Source organism: Octodon degus, unplaced genomic scaffold (genome assembly GCF_000260255.1).
Source record: "Octodon degus isolate 3935 unplaced genomic scaffold, OctDeg1.0 scaffold00005, whole genome shotgun sequence".
NCBI classification, from domain to species: Eukaryota; Metazoa; Chordata; class Mammalia; order Rodentia; family Octodontidae; genus Octodon; species Octodon degus.
This window is the reverse complement of record NW_004524581.1, coordinates 17,096,564-17,121,027: the sequence shown is the minus strand read 5'-3', so window position 1 is coordinate 17,121,027 and position 24,464 is coordinate 17,096,564. Positions and strand designations below refer to the sequence as shown.

The 24,464-nt window shown below is 54.2% G+C and overlaps 1 protein-coding gene across 1 annotated transcript in view; it reads left to right on the top strand.

Annotated features, from left to right (window-relative positions):
- The window catches only part of Polr3a (RNA polymerase III subunit A), a 40,454-nt gene extending 16,432 nt beyond the window's left edge, over positions 1–24,022 (top strand). Inside the window, exons 16-31 of the mRNA XM_004624080.2 lie at positions 779–951; positions 2,554–2,665; positions 4,889–5,007; positions 5,636–5,773; positions 8,662–8,832; positions 10,146–10,259; positions 15,071–15,157; positions 15,248–15,330; positions 15,705–15,875; positions 16,983–17,076; positions 17,169–17,261; positions 17,767–17,931; positions 18,569–18,733; positions 18,918–19,049; positions 19,855–19,987; positions 22,907–24,022. Of these exons, the coding sequence (XP_004624137.1) occupies positions 779–951; positions 2,554–2,665; positions 4,889–5,007; positions 5,636–5,773; positions 8,662–8,832; positions 10,146–10,259; positions 15,071–15,157; positions 15,248–15,330; positions 15,705–15,875; positions 16,983–17,076; positions 17,169–17,261; positions 17,767–17,931; positions 18,569–18,733; positions 18,918–19,049; positions 19,855–19,987; positions 22,907–23,055 (2,099 nt within the window). The 3' untranslated portion in view covers positions 23,056–24,022. The remainder of the gene's footprint in view (positions 1–778; positions 952–2,553; positions 2,666–4,888; positions 5,008–5,635; positions 5,774–8,661; positions 8,833–10,145; positions 10,260–15,070; positions 15,158–15,247; positions 15,331–15,704; positions 15,876–16,982; positions 17,077–17,168; positions 17,262–17,766; positions 17,932–18,568; positions 18,734–18,917; positions 19,050–19,854; positions 19,988–22,906) is intronic.
- Positions 24,023–24,464: the final 442 nt, after the last annotated feature.

Sequence of the window (24,464 nt, the reverse complement as noted above, 5' to 3'; positions counted from 1 at the left end):
AGGGTCTATGGGGTGTTCAGAGTCTCACTACTAGATCGGACTCGTAGTGATCTGCCTGTTTACAGCCTCCCAAGAGCTGAGATTACAGGCGCGCCACCATACCCAGTCTAAATCGCCATCTCAACGTGCCCCGGGGGTGGGGACAGCATGGCAGGCCCGGGGATTGAACTCCCAGCCCCTGTGCCTGCCTGCAGGTTCCTTAATCTGCTGGGCTATTTGGCTGGCCCCCCAAAAATGATTTTTGTATGACATATTTAATTCCCAGTCATCTTTCGTGTTCCTTACCTGTAAGCAGGTGGAAGTCTTCATTGACTGGTTGGTTTGGGGGTTTTCAGCTTGCCTTGTTCTAGTGTTTATCTTCTCTGATTCCTCTGAAAGAACGCTCAGCTTTACTAGGCTTACTGCCTGCGTTTCCCATGCCCTGTCATCTCCTTTTCTCAGGGTATTTGCTGTCGTGTCTGCTATGTTAAATAATTTCCCGATTACTCCCTGGACGCCTGGTCATGTTTTAGGTGTGGGGCAATGAAATCCTGATGGCCAGGGCCACCACCTGCCGCTGTGCCTGGCCGTTATTCATTTCTTACAGCACTTAATTCGCTCATCAAGCTGTGTCATAGGCGGGTGTGTGTCGGGGCAGTGGGAGGCGCAGGGCTTGGAGCTGTGCGCTTGTAGGCATCCGTGGGGACCTTGGGCGGTGGAGGGCTGTGCAGGGGCACGGCCATGCGTGCAGGAGTGAGTGCACTCACCTCCCCCCGCTCCGCATGCTACCTCTGCACAGCTAATCGGGGCTTCTCGATCGGCATTGGGGACGTCACCCCGGGCCAGGGCCTGCTGAAGGCCAAGCACGAGCTCCTGGATGCCGGCTACAAGAAGTGCGACGAGTACATCGAGGCTCTGAACACAGGCAAGCTGCAGCAGCAGCCCGGCTGCACCGCCGAGGAGACGCTGGAGGTGAGGCGCCCCCACGTCCACTCAGCCACCGCCGCACATGGCAAGGAGCTCCATGGAGATGCTCCCTGGGGTTGGGCCACAAGCCCTGGAGAGCGGCAGCAGAGGAGCAGGAAGGCGGGCCGTGGCTCCGCACGCGTGCAGTCGGGCTGTCTGTTGGTGAGGCAGGGCCTGCAATCAGGCCGTTACTCCTGGCCTCTAGGCTGTGAAGTGCCCACCTGTCTCTGTTTTCCTTCTGACCAGACACCTGGCCCCTGTGCTGCCCATGCCTCTGCTTCCTGTCAGCACCCTCCAGTAGAGGCTGAGCACTGCTCTGCATGAGTGGTCTTGTGGGTTTTGGGGACATGGTTTCACTAGGGAGCCCCAGCTAGCCTCAAACATGGGTGCTCCTCCTGCCTCGGCCGCTTAGTGCTGGTTTTACAGGCATGTGCTGCCACACCTGGGTTGGATGGTATTTAAAGAGCCTGGAGCCAGGTGTGGTAGTACTCACCTGTAATCTCAGCACTCCTCGGGGCCAACGCAGGAGGACTACCACATGCTCAAGGCCGATTTGGGCTGTCTCATGAGCCCTTAAAAAACTAGAGAGACTAGGACACAGGAGGGGGAAAGTATCTGATAATTGTGTCCCCAGCCGTTAGCCATCGCAGTGAAGCCCGCTCAGCCGAGGGCTCCCCAGTGTGGGTGGAGCTGAGCTGTCGCACTCGGGCTGGGGCACCAGCCTGGGTTCCTTCTGCCCTCTGCTGTGCCTATGACCCTGAGGCTTACTCACTGGAAGGAGAATGGATGGCCTGTGGAGCAGCAGGGTGCTGTCTGGGGAGAGACTCATTGGAAGCACGAGAAGCAGAGCTGTGCGAGAGCTCTGTTCACTCGTTCTTGATCTCACTGAGTCTTGGGCAGAGGGAAAAAGATGAAGTGGGTGTTGCTGATGACCACCGAGCTAGGAAATGACAGTTGGCCTGGAAGCACCAGTTGTTGAATTTTGGGGACAGGGTCTTGGGATATAGTTCAGGCTGGCCTTGAACTCACTGTGTAGCCAGATCTGGCCTCGAACTCACCACAGTCCTGCCTCAGCCTCCCGAGTGCTGAAATTTCAGACATTCATCAGGAGCAGTTTTGAACAGAGCGGTGCGTCCTGATTGATTCAGTGTGGCAGGCTGGGTGTGAGTGACCACATGTGGACATGTGTGTGGGCCTGCGTGTTCCCCCAGAATCACTCAGCACATGCTGAGCCGTGCAGTCAGACTGTGCTTGGCAAGGAAGAGGCAAGCTGCATAAATGCCCAGGCAGTGCCTCACCAGCAGCTCAGCATCTGCTCCCTTGGGGTGCACACACATGTGCATATGACGTAAGGATATGACTGCGGGGCACTAGACAGTGCTGTGTGCGGCCTCCTCTGGACTGGGTGATGAGTTTTCAGCTTCTGTGACAGAGCACCTTTTGCCTCTATGCCCTTACACGACATGAGGGCTTGTATAATCCAGGCATTTTAGACTTTTAAGGCTCAAGAACATTTACTGTTTGGAAATCTGGCATCTGGCTTCTGAGTGTCTGTGACCCGCACAGCCAGGAAGCACAGCCCTAACACGTTTCCTTCTGTCCCTATAGGCCCTGATCCTGAAGGAGCTGTCAGTGATCCGTGACCACGCGGGCAGCGCCTGTCTCCGCGAGCTGGACAAGAGCAACAGCCCCCTCACCATGGCGCTGTGCGGCTCCAAAGGTGCGGGGCCCCATGGGTGCGCTGAGAGCGTCCTGCCGCGTCTGCACTTCAGACAGGCTGGGCATCAGGAAAGGCCCTGTTCATACCCGTGCAGGGGTGATGTGGGTGGATTTCTGAGGGTGAGGGTTTCTCCAGCAACTTGGTCTTGGGAGGAAGCTATGTCTTTAGTACTGTGCCGGATAACTCCACTTTGTAGGTGTCCGGCCCAGAGTTCCTGGTGATGCGCTCAGATGAGCTTCCAGCCTTCTGTCACTGCTGGGGGCTTTCACCAAACAAAGGCCGTGACTGTGCTGCCTTTTGCTCTGCCCTCCTGCTTCCTGTGTCTACCCCACACTTTACCATTCATCTGTCTGTCTTTTTGGTTTTGGGGTATTATTTGTTCATCTTGGTGTTTTTATTTTGTTTTTCTTTTTTTAAATTTTTTATCTTTCTTGTCTCTTGTTTTCATTTATTACCCTTTTTTTTAAACAAACATTTATTTGAGAGACAGTATGGCAGTAATTGGTATGTCATGACAAGCAGTACATATTTAGAAGAACAGAATGACAGGGATTCCAAGCATGGCCCTACTATTACACATTGCTATCTTCAGTGAAGTTGCTTAGTTCCCAGGTATCCGTATATATAGTTGGTCAGTGTGAGAATCCTACCAATTGACTGCTAGTTTAAAAAACATGCTGAAGATTCTCAGGATCATTGCCTTACCCATCTTGTGCATATAAATGTATGGTTTTGCTCCTGTCATGTTTCCTAGCTTTTCTCCTTGCCCTTTCTTCATTATCTAATCCTCTAGTTCTCACTTTCCTTTTTTTTATTTATTTCATGTATTGAGAAATAAATATGAATGAGACAGTTTCACAGCTGATTAATAGGACAGTTTTGATAATCAATACATTGTACATTGTTATCTTCTTAGTGGTTATCCATAGTACAAGAAACAGACAGGATATTCTGTCCAAACACTGTTAGTACACTTCTTTCTTCTCTTTGAATTAAGCAAAAGTAGCTGTAAATTTATCCTATTTTGTATATATAAATACAAAATGATCTTTCCTTTGTATTCTTTTTTTTTTGTCCTGTCAGAGGTGAATATTCTATTGGCATCTAAATACTATAGGTGTTTGAATTCAACTAAACAATCCAACACTGTCTAGCAGTCTATAATATTAGTGGGTTATGCTCAGAAGTTATTGACTTGAGCCTTTTACAGCTCATCGTATTAATATGGCTTTACTTTATATATCTCATTTTTATACTTTTCTGCTGGATGGTTAAGACCAAGATATAGCAAGACCTATATAACAAGAAATGTAACTTTTGTATCTGATAGGGTCAGCCAAGTACTCTCAGGATTTATCCTGTAGCCCTGTACCGCCTTTTGTACATCCTTTTGCCAGTGTCTGACATGAGGATGAGTCACGGCCATTGCTTGACCAGTTCTTTTTTTGTTTTTCAAGATAGAGTTTGGTATGTATTTGAGAGTGGCCTTGAACTCACTAAGTGATCCAGGCTAACCCATGGGATCCTCCTGCCTCTACCTCCCAAGTACAAACAGCTCCACACCTACCTCCACTTCTCCATATTTACCCACTTTGGAAGTCCCCTACCCAGCCCTCCTTAGTGTCCAGACTGCATATCCTCAGAAGCGAAACCAGGTGGCTGCTGCTGCCAGCGTGTGCGTGCTTGCGTGCATGCGGGCGTGTGTGCGTTGAGAGTCTGAACTCAACACCTTGCGCTTGCCAGGCATGTCCTGCCCAACCCTGCTGCTGCCTTCTTAAACACTGAACTTGGGCTAGGTATGATGGCACACACCTGTAATTTGAGGTATTCAAGGCTGAGGCAGGAAGATCCCAAGCCCTAAACCTGCTTGGGCAACTTATTGAGACTGTTTCAAGGTAAATTTTTCAAAAGACTTATGATTGTAGTGCGGTGGTAGAAGACTCACGCATCATGTGCAAGGCGCTGGTACATGTGCTGGACAGCAGAGAGCGGGGGAGAGAGACTCACGTGGCTCTTTCCCACCTTCCCTCACCCTAGTCTTGCTCCCAAGCCTGCGCCCTCACTGCCTTCCCCTGTGACTGACGGCTGTACCCTGCCCCATTCCCATCTGCCCTCCACCGGGCCAGAGCTCGCTGCACATGTGGGCCTTGCTGTGCCCTCTTCCCGTATGAGCCCTCACATCTGTGTGTGTGTGTGAATAGTTACACCCAGACCTCTCCCCAGGTTCCTTCATTAACATATCACAGATGATCGCCTGTGTGGGACAGCAGGCCATCAGCGGCTCCCGTGTGCCAGACGGCTTTGAAAACAGGTCCTTGCCTCACTTTGAGAAACACTCGAAGGTAAGGGGGAGTGGGAGCAGATGGGTGGGCTTTGAGGGCCCGTTGATCAGGATGGTCCTCCGAGGACAGAGACCAACATAGACACGAGGCCCTTGGGTGAGTCGCGTGGTTTTTTATTGGGGAAATGTCTTACAGTCGTAGTATCCGCCCGTGCACTTAGTGTACAGTGCAGCGACTGTCGGTGCGCCCGGAGTGTCCTGCACCCCTCATCCCAGGTTACTCTTAGAGCCTTTCCGGTTCACAGAATGCAACCCTATAAACATGGGCAGCACAGGGGTACCTTTTGGAGGTGGACAGGTCTGCCCACAAGAAGGATGTCCTGCAGAGTCGCTTCCCAGGGAATAGGTGGGCTGCCCGCAAGCCCTGTACTGCCCTCCTACTTTAGGATACAAGCCCGAGCTTAGGTCTCCTCTCCTGTGCCATTGGCCAGCCTGTCCCACCAGTGCCAGCCTGCTGGGACCTGGCAGCCCTGTCCCTAGGAGGCTGGTCTGTCCAAATCACTCTTCCTCAAGTGCTCACTGTCTTCTGGGAACACTTCACCTGTCTATTTATAGTCTAAAGATGGGGCATTTTGGTTTTTGAATCACGGACCTTGAGCTGTTCGTTTTTCTTTTTATTCCCTCCCTAGCTCCCAGCTGCCAAAGGCTTTGTGGCCAACAGCTTTTATTCTGGTTTGACACCAACCGAGTTTTTCTTCCACACCATGGCTGGGCGGGAGGGCCTAGTGGACACCGCCGTGAAGACAGCAGAAACCGGATACATGCAGGTGACTGGAAAAGCAGGGCCCAGAGCACCGAGCAGGACGGGCGGGGCGCAGCAGCCTTGGCTGCCCAGCAGGTGCAGAGTTTGTACAATAAGCTCCAATACTTGCATTTGAGGGGGAGATTTCAAAATGCAGGTGCCCTGGAAATAAAGAGCAAAATTACTGTAACATATTCCGCATCATCACGCGCACTGTGCGTGGCCGAGGTTGGGCTGAGGCACACAGCCCAGAGCTGCACTAGACGGGGGCATGTGCTGAAGTGTGTCCAGGAAGAGGCCGCAGAAACCCTCCACACCTAAGTTCCAGCATGTGGGCGGGGTGACAGCACCGTGCAGTGCCCACCTGGCAAGTGCCTGTGTGATTCAGTATGAAGCTGTGAATTGACTTCGCCCGCAGCGTCAGTGGGGAGCTGCTTCAGCGTGCTGACAGCCGCGGGCGCAGGGTGAAGTGGGGGGTTTTCTGTGCTTGGCTTTTGCTTTTTTTTTTTTTTTTAATAATTTTTTCTAAATTTTTTTTTTATTTTAACATTTATTGTGGGGGGGGGCAGCTCAGCCCACCAGGGGGCGCAGCTGGCTGGCATGTGGTGCTGGAAGATCTGACCGCGGTCCCTGTGCTTTGCCAAGCTTGTTCCAAGTAGGTGCTTTAGACCACTGAGCCATCTCTCCAGCCCCTTGGCTTTTGCTTTGAGGATGTGTTTTTGTTTCTTAAAGAGTTTTGTGGGAGGGTCTCGGAAGCAGGGTCTCTTGTGCAGTTCACATATAGCTGCCGTGAACTCACCACATAGCCAACACTGGCTTCGAACTCACCGCGATCCTCTGAGGCGTGCCCCAGCTCCGCTGGCCTGTGCTTGAGTTTTATGCCTTGCCACAAATGTGTCCTCAGCAGCAGAGGACTGAAAACTCCGAGGCCACAGCAAGGCTTTTTCAGTCTGACGGTTGTGTCTTCCCGCTGTGAGTCCAAGGCCTGGCGTGGTGCTAGGCATGCAGCCTAGGCTCCCGCTGAGCTGCCGTCCGCCACAGTCTTTCATGTTTCTGACCGCTTCCAACGCCCATGAAGGCTGGAGCTCTGCGCCGCTGGGTCCCCAGCCTCGCAGCCTCTCCATCCTTACTCCGCGAGCTTGGCCCTCGCCGTAGGGAGGCCAGTATTGCAGAGCCAGAGATGGTGTGGTGGGAACACGGGGAGGTGGCCAGGGTTGAAGTAGTCGCACCGACTCCCGGGCTTCTCCTGTACCCTGTCGGGCATTGGTGGCTGCTCATAGTCAGCTTCCAGTGGGAAACTCCCTGCAGTTCTGGAGTGCTGCTCTGAGACCCTTGGTGGGCCCTGAGGTGCCCCTGCCATGATGCGCTTTTGGCTTTGTGTGTGTGTGTGTGTGTGTGTGTGTGTGTGTGTGTGTGTGTTACAGAGTCTCACTATGCAGTTCAGACTCATAGTGATTCTGTTTTCAACCTCCCCAGTGCTGGGATTACACGTGTGCACCAGCACGCCTGGACTCAGTCACAGGCAGGGCTGGCGTGGCACGCAGTACCAGTACTGATGCTGGCTTTTGTCTTTACCTTTTTTGAAGTAGGCAGTGAAGCATGTTAACCTAGAGGAGCTCCACCTGAGAGGGGATGTGTTTTAGTTCCCTGGAGGAAGATCTCTGGATATCTGAGCCACCGCGCACCACTATCAGGAGGCTCCTCCTGACTGGGGCGAGGCTGCCGCGTGCTGGTGTCGTCCTTGCTCTGTCTTCTTTCCCCTGTGTCAGAAGGGGCTGCTTCTAGTCCTCTGTAATTCATTTTGATGTCTGTAGGAGTTCTGGCTTAAATTGTTTGAAAAACGTAAAGCATGGGCCAGCCAGATAGTTCAGCAGATTAAAGCACCTGCTTAGGCAGACGCAGGAGCCAGGGGTTTGATCCCTAGCCTGCTGCACCAGCCCTGACTCCAGGAGTGCTGAGACAGCAATTGAGACTGGGCATGGTGGCACGCGTCTATAATCCCAGCGTTTGGGAGGCTGCAAACAGGAGGATCTCTACGAGTCCGATCTGTAGTGAGACCCTGTAGACCTTGTACCAAATACATTTTTTTTTTATTTTAACATTGTGTGTGTGTGTGTGGCCAGCTCAGCCCACCAGGGGGCGGGGCTGGCTGGCATGTGGTGCTGGAGGATTGAACCGCGGTCCCTGTGCTTTGCCAAGCTTGTTCCAAGTAGGTGCTTTAGACCACTGAGCCATCTCTCCAGCCCCAACCAAATACATTTTTAAAAACCCAAAAAACAAAACATAAAGCATGGCATTAGCTCACCCATGAGGGAGAAGAGGGGAGGTGAAGCCACCTAGAAGTGCTTTGAGGAGCTTTGGGGAGCGATGCAGTTTGCACTTCAGGAATTCCAGGTGTTTGGGGTGCTGGGGTTGGAGTGAGTTTTCATTCCCCCTGCAGGGGCTGGGCAGACCCTCTCGCTGTTGTTACTCTCAGGGTCAGGAGATGCTCATAAGGGATTTCTAATGGTGGTTCAAGTGCTGGGGATCAAACCCACAGCCTTTCGCGCAGCCACATCCTCAGCCCTGTAGCCCTTTGCTCAGTTTTTGTGCTTTAAGACAGCGTCATGCTGTCCCTAAGCTGCCCAGACTGGTCTGGAACTTAAGATTCTTTTGCCTCAGCCTCCCAGAGCGCTGGGATTACAGACATGCACATCACACCCTGCTCTTATGGGATTGAAGTTCTCATACTGTAAACGTGGGCCAGGAGTGTGGCCCAGTGTTAGAGCATTGGTATGCACAGACCCTTAGGTTGAACCCACAGACAGCAAAAACTAAGAAGTGCTCTGCCCTTGCAAGCCCAAGCTGCAGAGCTTGCCTCTGTGCGGGTGGGTGGTGGTAACGAAGCTGTGCTCTCTGCTCCTCTTCCTCCAGAGACGGCTTGTCAAGTCCCTCGAAGACCTCTGCTCCCAGTACGACCTGACGGTCCGCAGCTCCACCGGCGACATCATCCAGTTCATTTATGGGGGCGACGGCTTAGACCCTGCAGCCATGGAGGGAAAGGATGAGCCCCTGGAGTTTAGGAGGGTCCTGGACAACATCAGAGTAAGAGCCACGGCGTGCCTCTGGGTACTTCCCATGTGGGGACCATTTGGAACCTCTGTCTGCTCTGGGCACCTCACCTACTAAGCACAGATTAATAACAGCTCAGCAGATTCAAGTGCCTGCTTAGGCTTTGATCCCTGGCCTGCCGTGCCAGCCCTGCCCCCACCCCAGGGGCGTGCAGAGCCAGCGAGTGAGACTGGACCTGGTGGTTCACACCTGTAATCCCAGCTCCTGGGAGGCTGAACACAGGCAGATCACTACGAGTCTGGTCTACGTAGTGAGACTGTGTAGACCCTTACAATTAAATAAATATTGGACCTGAGAGATGGCTCAGTGGAATAAGCACTTCCCTGGCAAGTGCAAGGGCCTGAGTTCAATCCCCAGTTCCACCAAATTAAATAAATAAATAAATAAATATTTTTTTTTCCTTTGCACTACTCTGCATAATTTGCAATATACAAAGGAAAAAGTACATATTTGAAAGTCTAATATTAGCAATATCAAATGCCAGTAGAGAGGCTGATGTTTCTCTGTGTTCTGCATACTACAGACCGCTTTCTAAGTCTTGGTGAAAGCAGGCTCATTTCACATCCTTTGCCCGGGAATCTAATTTGGAGCAATCTCTCCAGGGGTAGCTTGACAATATCGATCTGGATTTACATGCGTGCACCTTTTGACCCAGGAGTTCCCCGTACAGAAACTGGCCCCTGATGTGTGCAGAGTGCTTTCTCCATGCTGTAGGCATGGCGGAGCCCTCAGCAGAATGCAGGTCACATCCGCCGTGGCCTGGCCTCACGGCGGGGAGACACCAGCCAGTGAGGGTGGGGGTCATCTCAGCAGCCTAAGGGTGTGAAAGCGTTTCACTCCTGAAATGTCTGCGTTTGCTGTTGGTGTTCAGCAGTGTGCATTTTTAGGCAAGTCTGGCCTGGGATAGAGGCTGGGAAATAATGGAACAACACCCACCAAAGGCAGAAGTCTTTGATGAGGTGGAGCATCAGTTTACCAAGTGTTCGTCCTCACGTGGAAGGAGGACGCATGGCAGGTGTGCCGGTACATGCCAGTAATCCCAGCGCTGGGGAGGCTGAGGCAGGAGCATTGCTGTTGTTGAGGCCAGCCTGAACTACAGAGCAAGGCCCTGTCTCAAAGAGGGAAAGACAGAGTGACAGGGAAGGTGGGTCCGCGGTTTGTTTTGGAAGAAAAATGACAGGTTGCTGAAAGCCCATGTGGCTGAGCCAGGTGATCTCTTGGCCACTCCCTCCTGTGTGCCCCACTTCCACCCCGCTCCCATGCGTATTGCTCTTTCCCACCCTCAGGCCGTCTACTTGTGTCCCAGCGAGCCTGCGCTCAGCAAGCACGAGCTGGCCCTGACCACCGAGGCCATCATGAAGAAGGACGAGTTCCTGTGCTGCCGGGACAGCTTCCTGCAGGTATGCACTGCCCGCAGCCCTCCTGCGGTGCCAGGACCCTGCACACCCAGCGCTGCAGGTGGAGCTGATATGCTCGGAGGGACTTCATGGTTGTGCTGCTGGGGGCCGGACCGAGGGCCTTGGTGATGAGCAGGCACCCTGCCCCGAGCTGCACCCCAGCCCTGGCGCTGCTTCACCTCTAACATGCAGCTGCTCCTGCGCTAAGAGACTAAAATGGTCCACACGGAGACTCACTGGTGAGCACGAAGAACCCACCTCGTGTCTCACAGGTGCAGCTTGTGAGAAAGCTGACTGAAGCCTGTTCACCTTCAACAGCTCCCTGTCTGCTTCCTCACCACCTTCCTTCCTCCCTTAGCCATGTGAGGGTGTGTTCTGTTCCGACTGGCAGTAGCGCGACTTCACTGCTGTGCACCTTAAACTGCTCTTTGCTTACACTGGATCCCAGATCCCAGACCCATCGAGCCTTCTTTATTCTTCTGTTACCTTGATGCCTCTTGGCGATTTCTAGTCGGCTTTGATTTGGGTTGTTAGTTGTGCTCCTCACACTCTGGGCTGTGGCTCAGACCAGAGACTGCAGGGTCAAGCAGTCCATAGACAGCAGCCTGTGTGCAGCGAGTGTCAGTCAGAGACGCAGGCTGGGATGAGCTTCTCAGTGTGGACCGGAGGGATGCCCAAGTGAGCCTCTGCTCAGGGAGCCCTGTGTCCCTCTCTTCCTCCCTGGCCCTCTCCGTCTCCATCTCTCCTGTGGGTGTGTGCAAGGAGGAAAGAGGGAAAGAGCCTCTTGCCGGGGTCACGGCTCACCTCCAGGCTGGGGCAGGCCTCAGTACTTTTGGGTTTTTCCTTCAGTTTTGGTCTTCTCTTTTTAAAACTAGATTATAATTTGGTTTTTCTGTAGACCAGTGTTTATTTATTTTTCTCTCTGACGCTAAAGATTTTAAGACGGGCTATGAGTATAGCGAGGTGCTGCACTGGCCTGTATGGGTGCCATGTGTGGGTAGTCGCTGGGGTGTGGCTCTTTGCCAGGCTCAGAGACAGCACATTGTGGTCCTAGTCTTGGCATATGCGGGCTTTGCTTCGCGCCACTTCTTGTCTTACTGGTGACATCCTAACCAGCAGTTTCACCACATCATGTGTCACCATGTGGCAGACCTGGGATGAGGGGTGGCTCGCCGCTTGTCCCTCCTTCCTGAGCCCCTGTCTCTGGTGGGCTCAGATCCATCTCTGTCTGAACTGTCAAATGTTCTCCAGCAGCAGTGGCTGAGCCAGAGCTGAGGGCCAGAGCAGCCCAAGATTCTTACAGCTGGGTATCGGGTTCCTTGTCGGGCTCTGTCAAGTGCGCTTGCGTTGTCGCTTACCTGAGTTATTAGGCCTGCCTCAGTTTTCCTTCCCGGCAGATGAGTTTTGGTTTTCTGTCCTTTAATCAAACTTCTAATATCTCTGTCCTAAGCTCTGTGTGCGGGGAGTCTTCTTCCATGTTTGGTGCCAGAAGGAATCCCCACACCTGCTGGCCGTGGTTTGGTGTCCACCTTTCACTCCTGGGGTACAGAGCCCCTCCCAAGTGAGCACCCCGGGGCCTGGCCCAGGGCTTCTCCTCTTTCCCATGCTGACAGGTGAGGCAGCCTGTAACCCCGGGCCATTACGTGGCGCGGCCCTGGCCAGGCAGGCGTTGGTGCGCAGCAGTGCAGAGAGGCCCGTTCTCCCCACGGGGCGGTAGAGCAGGGAAGCTGAACGCCATCCAGAGTTTCTGTCCTCTGCCCTGTGACAACTGGCACTGTCGGCAGGTGGAGCCTCGGATTGCTGGTTAATGGGTCTGGAGAGTTTCCTTTAAAGGCAGCCTCTTGGGGATTTTAAGTTCTTGCAAATTAGTAAGAATCCTTTTTTTTTTAATTTTTATTTATGTATTTTGTGTGTGTGTGGCCAGTTCAGCCCACCAGGGGGCGGGGCTGGCTGGCATGTGGTGTTGGGGATTGAACCGCGGTGCCTGTGCTTAGCTTAGTTTGTTCTAAGTAGGTGCTTTAGACCACTGAGCCATCTCACCAGCCCCAAGAATCCTTTCTTAAGCAGAAGTCCTTCTGCATGCCTCCACACTTCCCCAGTGGGAAGAGGTGGCCGGCGCAGGCATCAAGAGGAAGCCCCGGGCTATTTGGGCTCCTGGCCACAGACGATTTTCTTAGTGGACAGAGACAACAGCGCAGAAACCCCAGCCCGGCAGCAGACCTTGGGGAACCCGCTGCTCTCTTCCAGTCCTTCTGAGCCCTCAGCTCTGTGCTGGCGGCGTCACTTATGCCCTGCATCTCCGGCAGGCTCACAAGCCAGGTGACACCAGGCTGGCCACCGGTGAGCCAGGGAGCGATGCTGAGGCTGTCTAAACAGCAGAGCATAGCTGGCCGGGGCAGTGGGAAGGCTGAGGCAGGAAGACCACTCAGGCCCAGGCATTTCAGCCTAGCCTGAGCAGCATAAACCAGAAAAAAGAAAAAAATAATAAAATTCCAGTGTTCTGTTCTCAGAGAAGGGAATAACTAGAAATTTCCAGGTAGCCTAAGGGAATAAAGAGATTTATTTTTGCAAGGTTAAGATAGATGGAGACTATAGCCATGGCTGCAGGGAGATGTTATCCAGGAGCCCTGATGAGTTGGGCAGTGTGGGACCAGGGGCATTGAGCTGGGGACAGGCGGGTCGTGAAGCAGGGGCTGAGGCCAGCAGGGCATGACCTCCGTGCAACAGTTGCTGTTTTCTTTTCTTTTTTTTATTTTTTTTGGGTGGAATCAGGGATTGAACTCGGGCCCTTGTGCTTGCCAGGCAAGCACTTATTCTACTGAGCTATCCCCCCGGCCCCCTATGTTCTTGAAATGCAGGCAGTGTCTTTGGAGCTGTTCCTGCGTGGTATGTTTGCCTCAGTTGTCATGGCTTCAGTGCGCTGGTATTTGGTGCACGCATATTTATGACTGTTATCTCTTTGGGTTATTCCCTTTACAGGGACCCGGTGACCTTCTTTGTCTCTCATGATCAGTCTTGGCTTGAAATTCACATTGTCTATAAGTACAATAGCAACCCCTGCTTTTTTCTGTGGTCTTGTTGTGTGGAATATTGTTTTCTATCCTTTGACTTTCAGTCTGTGAATTTTTTTTTTTGGCAGAACCGGGGATTAAATTCAGGCCCTTGCGCTTGCCAGGCAAGCACTTTTATTGAGCCACCTCCCCAGCCCTTGAATTTCCTTTTGAATTAGATATGTGTCGTGGGCCGGCTAGATAGCTAGCTCATCGGACTGAAGCACCTACTTAGGCAGACACAGCAGCTGGGGTTTCATCCCCAGCATGCTGCCTGCACCCGAGGTGTTGTGAGACAGGATTGAGACTGGGCGTGGTGGCGCACACCTGTAATCCCAGCTCTTGGAAGGCTGAACACAGGTGGATCACTCCGAGTCTGATCCATGTAGTGAGCCCCTATAGACTCTGTAGACCCTGTACTTACTAAATAAATAAATAAATGTGTTTCATATATACAGCATATCATTGGCTCTTGCTGCTTCTTCTTTCTTCTTCCTCTCCTCCCCTCCTGCTCCTCCTCCTTTCCTTCTTATCTCCTCTCCTCCTCCTCCCCCCTCCCCCTTCTCCTCCTCTCCTCTCCTTCTCTCCTCCTCTTCTTTCTTCTTTCTTCTTCTTCTTGGTACTGGGGATCAAATTCCAGTCCTTATGCCATTCATCTATTTTCCAGTTCTCCAGGTTCTGCTTCTTGATCCAGCCTGCCAATCTGTTTTTTTATCTCTGTCATGTCATTTTCCTGTGGTTGGCTCCCCTTTTTTCTCCCACTTCTGTTTAATTGTTGGCCTTGCCAGGTAAACTCCTTCTGTTGGGGTCCATGGAGTTGTGGTCCTTGTTATGTTTTTCTAGACTGTCCTTCAGAACGCTGGTTTATTGGCCTTGAATTTCTTCAGATGTTCTTTGTCAGAGAAGTATCTTATGTCTCCATCAAGTTTGAAACATAGCTTTGCAGGATGCATCAACCTGGGTTGGAGATTGTTTTCTTTTAGGGCTTGAAGTACTTTCCTCCAAGCTGTGCTTGAATTGACAATTTGTGTTGAAAAGTCAGCTGTGATTTCCTTTATAGGTGATTCATATCTTTTATCCAAAAGCTTTTAATATTCTATTCTTACCCTGTAGAACCTGTATTAAATACAAAAAAAAAAAATTATTCTTACGTTGAATTTCTGGAATTGTGACTATGAAATGTCTAGCCGTAGACTTCTTTTTCCAGTAGTGGGGATAGAACTCAGGACCTTGCACTTGCCAGGCAGGCACTTAAGCCACTGAGCTATCTCCCCAGCCCCTTACAGACTTTTTCGGTCATAGCCACTTGGCGTTCTATGTGCCTCACTTAACTGTATGTCAAATTCTTTTTCCCTGCCAGGGAAGTTTCATCGTAGCTTCAGGAGAAACCCTAGAGGCACAAAGTACAAACCGTCCAGTTTGTGGGACGGGAGACCGTGAGGGTGTGGTACCATGTGGGGAGCCGGGACAGGGGTCCAGCAACCCAAGTCCTGTGGGGGAGGCAGGCTGCGGGCAGCAGGCCTGAGAGCGATTGGAGTAGCGGCCGAGGACACTGCTGCAGCGTCTGCACCCGGCGGTGGGTGGGAGGCCCTCGGAACGCGTGTAGGAACCCAGTGTGCACGCCGTACGTATCCTTTGTGCCATCCTCCGAGCCACCGCCGAACACGGTCAACTTGTTATGTATCACTGAAGCTCAGGAAATGAATCGTATCGTCCAAGTTGTTAAGAAACAGATAACTTGGTATTTACTCTGTCATCCTTCAGGAAATAAAAAAATTCATTAAGGGAGTTTCTGAGAAGATCAAGAAAACCAGAGATAAGTACGGCATCAACGATAACGGCACAACAGAGGTAACAGCCTTCCCGGACACATGAGGGTGAGGGCTTTGCCGGTGCCACTGCCCTAAGTAACTGTGCATCTATCTGCCTCTGTGCCTCCAGCCCCGAGTGTTGTACCAGCTGGACCGGATCACGCCCACCCAGCTAGAGAAGTTCCTGGAGACCTGCAAGGACAAGTACATGAGGTGGGGCGCTCACGGGCCACACGTGTCCCCCTGGGCGCCCCATGGGCACAGAGCCGCTCCAGGGCTCGACCCATCACCTCCCCTCTGGGGGTCACTAGGCCGCATGCGCCCCGTGAAGTGTCCTGCGCCTCTTCCCCAGGCGTGGCCTCTGGCCTGTCGCTCACGTGCTGGCAGTGTTCAGCTGCGCTGCCCACCCCTCTGTGACCTCACATGCCCACCTGCACCTGGTCCACAGACACAGCCCGGTCCTTGCCGCTTCCTTCCTGGCCACGGTGGCACCTGTAGGGCTTTTGCAAGACTGCGATCCAGAGCCTGCCGCAGCACCTCTGCTGGCTTCTCCATCACGCTGCTCCTGTCCCCGCCTTCCCTTCCAGGGCACAGATGGAGCCGGGCTCTGCCGTGGGCGCCCTGTGCGCACAGAGCATAGGCGAGCCGGGCACCCAGATGACCCTGAAGACTTTCCACTTCGCGGGCGTGGCCTCCATGAACATCACCCTGGGCGTGCCCCGGATCAAGGAGATCATCAACGCCTCCAAGGCCATCAGGTGGCTGGCTCCCTGTGGGCTCCGGGAGCGTGGTCCCATGTGTACCTGGTGCTGTGGCAGACAGGCTGTGCCTGACATGCTGGGGCCACAGTTGACGCACTGGTCATGTTTGTTTCTTTGTTGTCTCTTTGAGGTACGGTGTCCATGCAGTTCAGGCTGGCCTTGAGCTCACTTTGTAGCCCAGGTTGGTCTCAACCTGCAACAATCCTTGTGCCACAACGCCCAACAATGATTGGTATTTTAAAAAGTCATTTATAAAATATAGAGATTTAGCTCAGCAGCGCAGCACCTGCCTGGCAAGTGCAAGGTCCTGAGTTCGATTCCTGGTACAAAAAGGGGGAAAAAAAAAATAAGGCCGCTGGGCCAAGTGCCCTGCACCTATAATCCCAACCCTCAGGAGGCTGAGGCAGAAGGGTTATTCTAAGTTCAGGGTCAGCCTGAGCTACATAAGACTATCTCAAAAAAAAAAAAGGAATGACAAGTTTGGAGTGGAAGCAGCAGGCTTTTATGGCTACATGTCACGTGAAAGAGAGCACAGACTGAAAAAGCCAAAGCATTGTCAGAGCAGAGTCATCTCTGATGTCGTCATTCCCAACCTAAATGCGGCTGTCTGCTTGTCTGCCCTTGGCCTGGGTCTTCTCCTGTGACCTCCCTGGTGACTTCGTGGTAGGCTTTGTGGGTACCTGCCTGCAATGACAAAAGTCACACTTTCCCGTGATACAAGTCTAACAAAGGATAACCAGTAGCATTAAAGGAAAAATAACTACGCCTGGTGCTAGGTCAGCATCGCTGGCATCCAGAGTGGCAGGAGGTCTGGCTGGTCGTATCAGCCCTGTGGGCACAGTGTCCAGAGCAGAGGATCAGCAGACCTCGGGGGTCCACGCAGGAGGTTTGCAGGCCAGGGATGGGGTTGATTTGCGTGAAGGGGAACAGAGCTAAAAGAACTACTTGGGACCAGAGAGGAGGCGTAAGTGGCTGCCCTGAGATAGGCTAAATGAGAGCGAGGCCCCTTGGCAAGGCTCCACTCAGCCGCAGGCGTTGCTGCTGCTTGCGCTCGGCCCCACAGACGGTCCTTCCCATGCACTGAGTGCATCTGTCTCCTCACAGCACCCCAATTATTACGGCCCAGCTAGACAAGGACGAGGATGCTGATTACGCCCGCCTGGTGAAAGGCAGGATTGAGAAGACCCTCCTGGGGGAGGTAAGAAATCCTCTCCGTGATGGTGACAGCAAGCCAGGGCACGCCAGGGAGAGGGAAAGGGGCTGACTGACGTTCCGTTCTGGGCACCGCAGATCTCCGAGTACATCGAAGAAGTGTTCCTCCCTGACGACTGCTTCATCCTGGTCAAGCTGTCCCTGGAGCGGATCCGGCTTCTGCGCCTGGAGGTGAGTCCCCTGACTAAAGGCTTGAGGGCGGGCCTTGCCTGCATGGGGACTGCGTGCTGGGGTGCCGCACAGAGCTTGGTTTCAAGACCTGCAGACCACAGTGTGCAGTCACAGTGACATGTGATCACATGTCTGTGGACAGGTAGCAGCCAGGGCGGGCAGCCCTTCTCAGGCACACAGGAGCCACGGAACCCTGCTTCTGGCCCTCCCCTTCCTACCTCGGCCTCCCCAGGGCTGCTCATGTGGCTGTGTGTGTTGCCTTGTGTGGAGCAGGAATTTTGGCTGAGACAGATATTCATTTGGGGATGCAGATGGTGTGTTTTGAGGGCTGCTGCAGACACACACTGCATCCACACAGCACCATAGACAGGCGTGCTATTAAAATTGCATGGTGGGGGCGATGTGGGACAGAATGGCCAGAGGCGTCTTAAGAGAGCCCAGGACAAGTGAAGGGCGGAGCCAGGGGGACACGCCCCACACCTCACGGTGACTCCCGTGCTCATAGGTGAATGCCGAGTCCGTGCGCTACTCCATCTGCACCTCCAAGCTGCGCGTGAAGCCCGGCGACGTGGCCGTGCACGGCGAGGCTGTGGTGTGCGTCACCCCCCGGGAGAGCAGCAAGAGCTCCATGTACTACGTGCTGCAGTTCCTGAAAGAGGAGCTCCCCAAGGTGAGGGTGGGCAGGCCCCGGGGGGCCGGTGAGGTGCGCCTCCGCCTCCGCCTCCGCCTCCTCCTCCACCGCCTCCGCCTCCGCCTCCGCCTCCGCCTCCTTCTCCTTCTGCTCCTCCGCCTCCTGCTCCTCCGCCTCCTCCACCTCCTCCTCCTCCACCTCCTCCTGCTCTTCCTCCTCCTCCTGCTCCTCCTCCTGCTCCTCCTCCACCTCCTCCTCTTCCTCCGCCTCCTCTTGTGTTGCCTTTGTCTGTGTGTTCTGAGACAGGATCTCACTACATGGTCCAGGATGGCCTCAAACTCACAGCCATCTTCCTGCTCAGCCTCCCAGGTGCTGGGTTTGCATGTATGCCCCACCATGCCTGGCAGGTTCTTTTCTCTGTGACTCTCTGTGCCATCTCTTCCTTTAGGGGTCCTTAGTGTCCATTTATAGAATTGTAGAATGGGGCTCAGACCCCAAATCCGTGCTTTCCTCCCTGACCCCTTCAGCACACAGGCACCTATTAAGGTGCTGATAAGCCCTGCTGGTAGCTAGGGGCAGTGGAGGTCACTGGCCAGCACCTGCACACCCGGGTCCTACAGCACTGTGGTTCTGAGCTCCCCAGTCCAGGGCCTCAGGTATCTTTGTCCCGGGCCAGGTGGTGGTACAGGGCATCCCTGAGGTGTCCAGAGCCGTCATCCACATCGATGAGCAGAGCGGGAAGGAGAAATACAAGCTGCTGGTGGAGGGCGACAACCTGCGGGCGGTCATGGCCACCCACGGTGTGAAGGGCACTCGGACGAGCTCCAACAACACCTACGAGGTACACTTGGCTTGGCTGTTTGCTGCCACCACCGGCATGGCTCTGCACACTACCGCGGCCTGGGCCTCCCTAGAATCTTAGGTGATAGTCAGATTTGCTTGAGCTTGTTGGGCAGAGGAGTTTGCAGGCAGAGGTCACAGCCGCATCCAGGCAGGGCCACCCTGGCTCACCCCTCCCTCCACAGGTGGAGAAGACGCTGGGCATCGAGGCGGCGCGGACAACCATCATCAACGAGATCCAGTACACGATGGTCAACCATGGCATGAGCATCGACCGCAGGCATGTGATGCTGCTGTCCGACCTCATGACCTATAAGGTGCGTGGGTGTAGTGCCCAGCTGCCGGGCCTCCCTGTAGCAGGACAGTGCTGCAGGACCAGGGGAAATAAGATGTCACTGTCCCACACAAAGCAAGGCCTGGCGTGGGGCAGGTGCGCTGGTGAATTTCAGCATGGGAATTGCAGCCCTGGGCGAAGTGATGGAGCTTTGCGGAATTCTGTGTCAATTCCCCAGTTTCACCCTGCAGCCAAGCCAGCGATAATCCCAGCACTGGGAGGCTGAGGCAGGGGGATCCCGAGGAGGTTAAGTCAGCCTGGGCTACCTAGGAAGTTCACGGCCAGTCTGTACTACAGAGTGCCGCCTTATGTCCCAACAACAGCAACAAATTCCTCTAAATGGAAGTACCTAAGCAAATTAATTTCATACTCAAACTTTTTAAATTTTGTGTCTAAGCTGAACATGTGTTGTAGCCCTGTAATCCCAGCACTCTAGGAAGAGGAGGCAGGAGGACCCAAGTTCAAACCGAGCCTGGGCAACTTAGCAACTGATTGAGCTGTGGTTTCAAACTCCAGAAAGGGCTGGGAATTTTGCTCATCGCAAAGGCCCTGGGTTCGATTCCTAGCACTACCGAAGAAACATTCTGTATTTTCTTCTTTGGGCTGTTGTAAAGAAGTACTCCACTCTACTCTTTAAAAAGCGAGGCTTTCCATTCTTCACTGTGCAGCATCTGGGTAGGTGCATGACCCCGGTAGCCAGTGGCCTCTTGGGGCCCAGCCCAGCTGGGTGGGGCTGCTGTGCCCAGCTTAGGCGTGCGCCGGCACCCTGACTGTGTCCCCCGGCACAGGGTGAGGTCCTGGGCATCACCAGGTTCGGCCTGGCCAAGATGAAGGAGAGTGTGCTGATGCTGGCATCCTTCGAGAAGACGGCCGACCACCTCTTCGACGCGGCCTACTTTGGGCAGAAGGACTCCGTGTGCGGTAGGTCTCCTGGGGAGTCTCATCAGCGGTCCCCGTTGCTCACGGTGTGGGTTGAGCGACTCAGGCAGCAGAATCTTCTCCTTTTTAAGAATAAAGCCACACATAAGCCCATGCCTCGAAAGCGCAAAGTCCTGAGTTCAATCCCTGCTACTTCAAAAAAGAATAAAGCCACAGCCTGGTGCGGTGGTACACACCTGTGATCCTAGCACTTGAGAGGCGGAGCAGAATAGCTTTCAGCTCAAGGCTAGCCTGGGATACATAGTGGGTTCAAGGCTAGACTAAACTACATAGCGAGATCCTGCCCCAAAAATCAAAGACCCCCCCCCAAAAAAAAAAAAAAAATTTAGCCACTTGGGAGCTGGAGAGGCCCAGCCTAGAAAATTTAGCAAGACCCTGTCTAAAGATATTTTTTTAGAAAAAATTTTATTTGTTACAGGGTCTCACTACACAGTTCAGACTTGCAGTGATCCTCCTGTCTCAGCCTCCCCAGTGCTGGGATTACAGGCATGAATCACCCAGTTCCAGGGCCAGTACAGCATGTGGTACCAGGAATGGAACTCAGGTCCTTGGGCTTGCCACACAGGCACTTAGACCACTGAGCTATGTCCCCAGCCCCTGGCTCAGTGTTTAAAAAGGGCCAGGAGTGTGGCTCAGCAGTAGAGTGCCCCAGGCCTTGCTCCCTCACACCCCAGAGGGACGTCGCAGATCTTGAAACTGGAACCCACCAGTCTTTGGTTTGCTAAGGCTGCGGATACAGCCTCCCCCCGCATCTGTGACAGGCCATTCTGCAGGTCTGGACGCATGGAAATCTTCCATTCCTTGACGTTGGTGTTGGCCCTGTTGCCTCTGTGCCCTCAGTGTGCCCCAGGGTTGGCACAGCCACACAGGTAGTGGCAGGGTGGTCTTACCACCCAGTCTCCAGAAAAAGGAAGTGGGCATACTGTCTGAGTGAGGCTCAGCCCTTGGCTGGGCACCATGTGTGCCATCACAGGGAGGTAACATGTAGCCCTTCCACAGTGAGGGGACGCTTGCCACCAAGAGAGGAATGCAGAAGGTGCCGTCCTCACTGGGACTGAGCCTGTGCACTGGGCTCTCCTCTTGTCCCTCTGTCCCCAGCAGCAAGACCCTTCAGGATGGCAGCCATGGGGGCAGCGCTTGAAAGGGTTGGTGTGACCTGGGCAGGCCCCCAGCAGGGGTGCCAGACCGGAGCGCTGCTTTGCAGTAGCTCTTTCCTGTCGCATCACCTCTGCTTATACAGATTCAAGAACTAGGAACTGCCAGATAGGGCCCCAGGTGGGCTCTGTCAGTGCCAGCGCCCGTGTTTCCACCAGTGCGAACCTTTTCGTCTGAGAAGGCATAGGCAGAGCCGCTGGTGGGTGCTTGTCTCCCATGTGCAGGCCCTGGGTTTGACCCCCAGCAGTTCAAAACATTTAAAGAGGCCAGGTGTGGCAGTACATTCCTGCAGTCCCAGCACTTAGGAGAATGGCTGCGAGTTAGAGACCAGCCTAGGCTATGCACTGAGCCGAGCTTGAGGCCAGCCTGAGCTGCATAGCCAGAGCCTGTCTCAAAAGGACAAAAAAATTAAGAGAAAGAAAACAGATTGGAGGGAGAGGTACGTCCCAAGAGGACTTTCTTATTTTTATTTTTTATTTATTTATTTTTTTTTGGTGGAACCGGGGATTGAACTCAGGCCCTTGTGCTTGCCAGGGAAGCGCTTATTCCACTGAGCCATCTCCCTGGCCCCAAAAATGGCAGAAGTTTTTTTTTTTTTTTTTGCTCCGAATACCTTCAAGGCATGACTGGCTGGCTTGTGTTGTGGGGATCGAACCACAGCAACCTGAGCCTGACTGCTTTGTTGAAGCAGCCACTTAAAGAACTGAGCTAAGGGGCAAGCCCCCACTTTCTTATTTTTATTTTGAGACACAGCCTTGCTAGGTTCCCCAGGCCGTCCTTGAACTTGGGACCATCCTGACCCAGCCTCCCAGGTAGCTGGGATTGCAGGTGTGCACCCCCATACCCTCTCTGCAAGGCTCCTTCTAATAAAGGAAGGTGAGGACTGGGAGCTCAGCCCAGTGCTGGAATGCTCGCCTGTCATCGCCAAGGCCCTGAGTTCAATTCCCAGCACCACTATGACAAGAAAGGGGAAGAGCAAAAGCAGAAGAGAGTGGCCCCAAGGAGGCTCAGGGAGAACAAGAGGACCAGGACAAAGGGAAGAGCAAGTCAGGTGTGTTGCCACAGGCCTGTGATGCCAGCAGGAGGGTCACAAGTTCAAGCCCAGCCTGTCCCGAGACAAAAAAGGGTAGGTCTTAGCTCAGCACAAAGACCCTGGATTCAGTCCCTAGTGCTAGAGAAAGAAAGTGAGGTGTGGTAGCACATGAACCCCAGCGTTGAGGAGGCTGAGGATTCAGGAGGATTGCCTTGAGTTTGAAGCCAGCCTGGGTTACATCGTGGATTTAGGTCCTGCCTAAGCTACAGAGTGAGGCCTTGTCAGGACAGGGAAAGAAAAGCAACCCTGCCTGAAAATAGGGCTGTGACCCATGGCAGGAGCTGGGCCTTGTGAGCCCAGGGGCCCCTCCTTGTCTCTCTGGGGCCTCAAAGGCACAGTGCAGCAGCCCTTGCCTCTCCTGCCAGGACCTGGAAGCCAGCCGGCTCGGGTAGGAGCTGAGTAGGCCCTGAGAGGATGCCGAGCCTGACCCAGCCCCTGCTCGGAGCTCAGCAACACCCGCCTACTGCCCTTCCCAAGGCCAGCTGTGTTGCGCTGCGGCCTTGCACTTGTCTGGGCTGGGCTGGGGCACCACAGCTGCGCCACATGTGCGCACCCGAGTACCAGATGGAAAGGGAGGCCTGGCTCCGTGCTGCTGAGCTGCGCACTCCCCACTGAGCCCGAGCAGTGTGCTCTGACCCCACCCATTGTTGCAGGGGTGTCCGAGTGCATCATCATGGGGATCCCCATGAGCATCGGGACCGGGCTCTTCAAGCTGCTGCACAGGGCCAACAGGGACCCCAGCCCTCCCCGGAGACCCCTCATCTTCGACACGAGCGAGTTCCACATCCCCCTGGTCACATAGTCCCCACTCCACTCCTTCCTGTGGGCGGCTGACACGGAAGCCCCGAGGCCCTGGCGTCCCAGAGCAGCTCCTCGGCTGGGACGTTCATGCCGAGCATCTTGGGATCGGGCTTGGGTCTGGCTGTTTGTTACCTGACTTTGGGGCCTTGGTGCCTTCCAAGATCCACAATGAAGGCCCCACAGCCTCCCCACCCCTTCTGTCAGTCAGAGACCCTGCCTGAGCCCTTGAGGGCTGGGACACTGTTCAGCTTTCCCACCCCTGTCATGCTGGAATTGTCCCGTGATGTCCTGGTGTAAGTATGTTGTTACTTATTTTTTGCACTGGAGGATTTGGGGTTTTGTTGTTGTGTTTCACCTTGGAATCAAAAAAGCCAGAGAAACCAAGAAAGCCAACATGGCGTGGCACTGAGAGACCAAGACATGTAGAATCTGTCACTGAGCTGCAACACTCAGGTTTGAAGCCTGGCTGCCCTGTGGCGTCACCTCCCTGTCACCCCACAGGAGCTGTCTGACAAGAGCCAGGCCCATCCTCCAAGCCCGCTGAGATGGGGATCCGATGGCAGGGACCTTGACGTTGTTCGGGTGACTGGCACCGGGTCCAGGCCCTGTGCCACCCGGTGCCAGCCTCCCTGCCCTGCTGAGGGGTCTGCCTGTCTGTTACCAGTGAGCGCACAGGGCTGGTGGGCGGCAGCTGGGGCTGGGTGCACCCTGCTGGCCTCCACAGGCTCCTGAAAGAGCCAAGCCCCTGTGAGAACAGGCAGCTGCGCCTGCGCTGGAGGAGGAGGCGCCAGGATCCCTGGAGGACCCGTACCTGATCCTCTCGCAGTGCTGCCCGCACCCCTGCTGGATCTCACACGACGCCGGAGGGCGTGCCGAGCCCGTGTGTGCTCTGTGCTGAATTGTGGGCTTCACAAGCACGGGACAGTGACTTCAGCTGCCCTCCCTGTGAGGAGCATCCTCGGCCGCCCAGCCCAGGGCTCCATGCAGGTTGTGATGCAGCTGGCCTAGTGTGCTCTCAACACTGCCCAGGCTGGCCTCGTACTGCACGCCCAGAGTCCCAGCACTCCGGAGGCCAGGGCAGGAGGACAGCCTGTCTCAGAACCACAACACAATCATGTGCACTGTGGCCTTGTGTCCTGCTCACCGCCACACCAGGCTGACCTGCAGCCTCTCACTTGTGGCATACAAAACGCCACTTTCCTTTGTGTTCTGAGCTGGCCTGTGGCTGCTGACAGACCCACAGGACCTTGGGGAGGGTTCTGCGTGCTGCTTCCGTGACCCGAGGGAGCTGCAGAGGGCGCCAGGCACGTGCATGTGCACGCGCATAGTGGTCCCTCGACTAGCCTGGGAAGGAAGCCACGCGCCTGGTGAGACCCAGAAGCACCAGGGTCCAGGCCACACAGGAGGGAG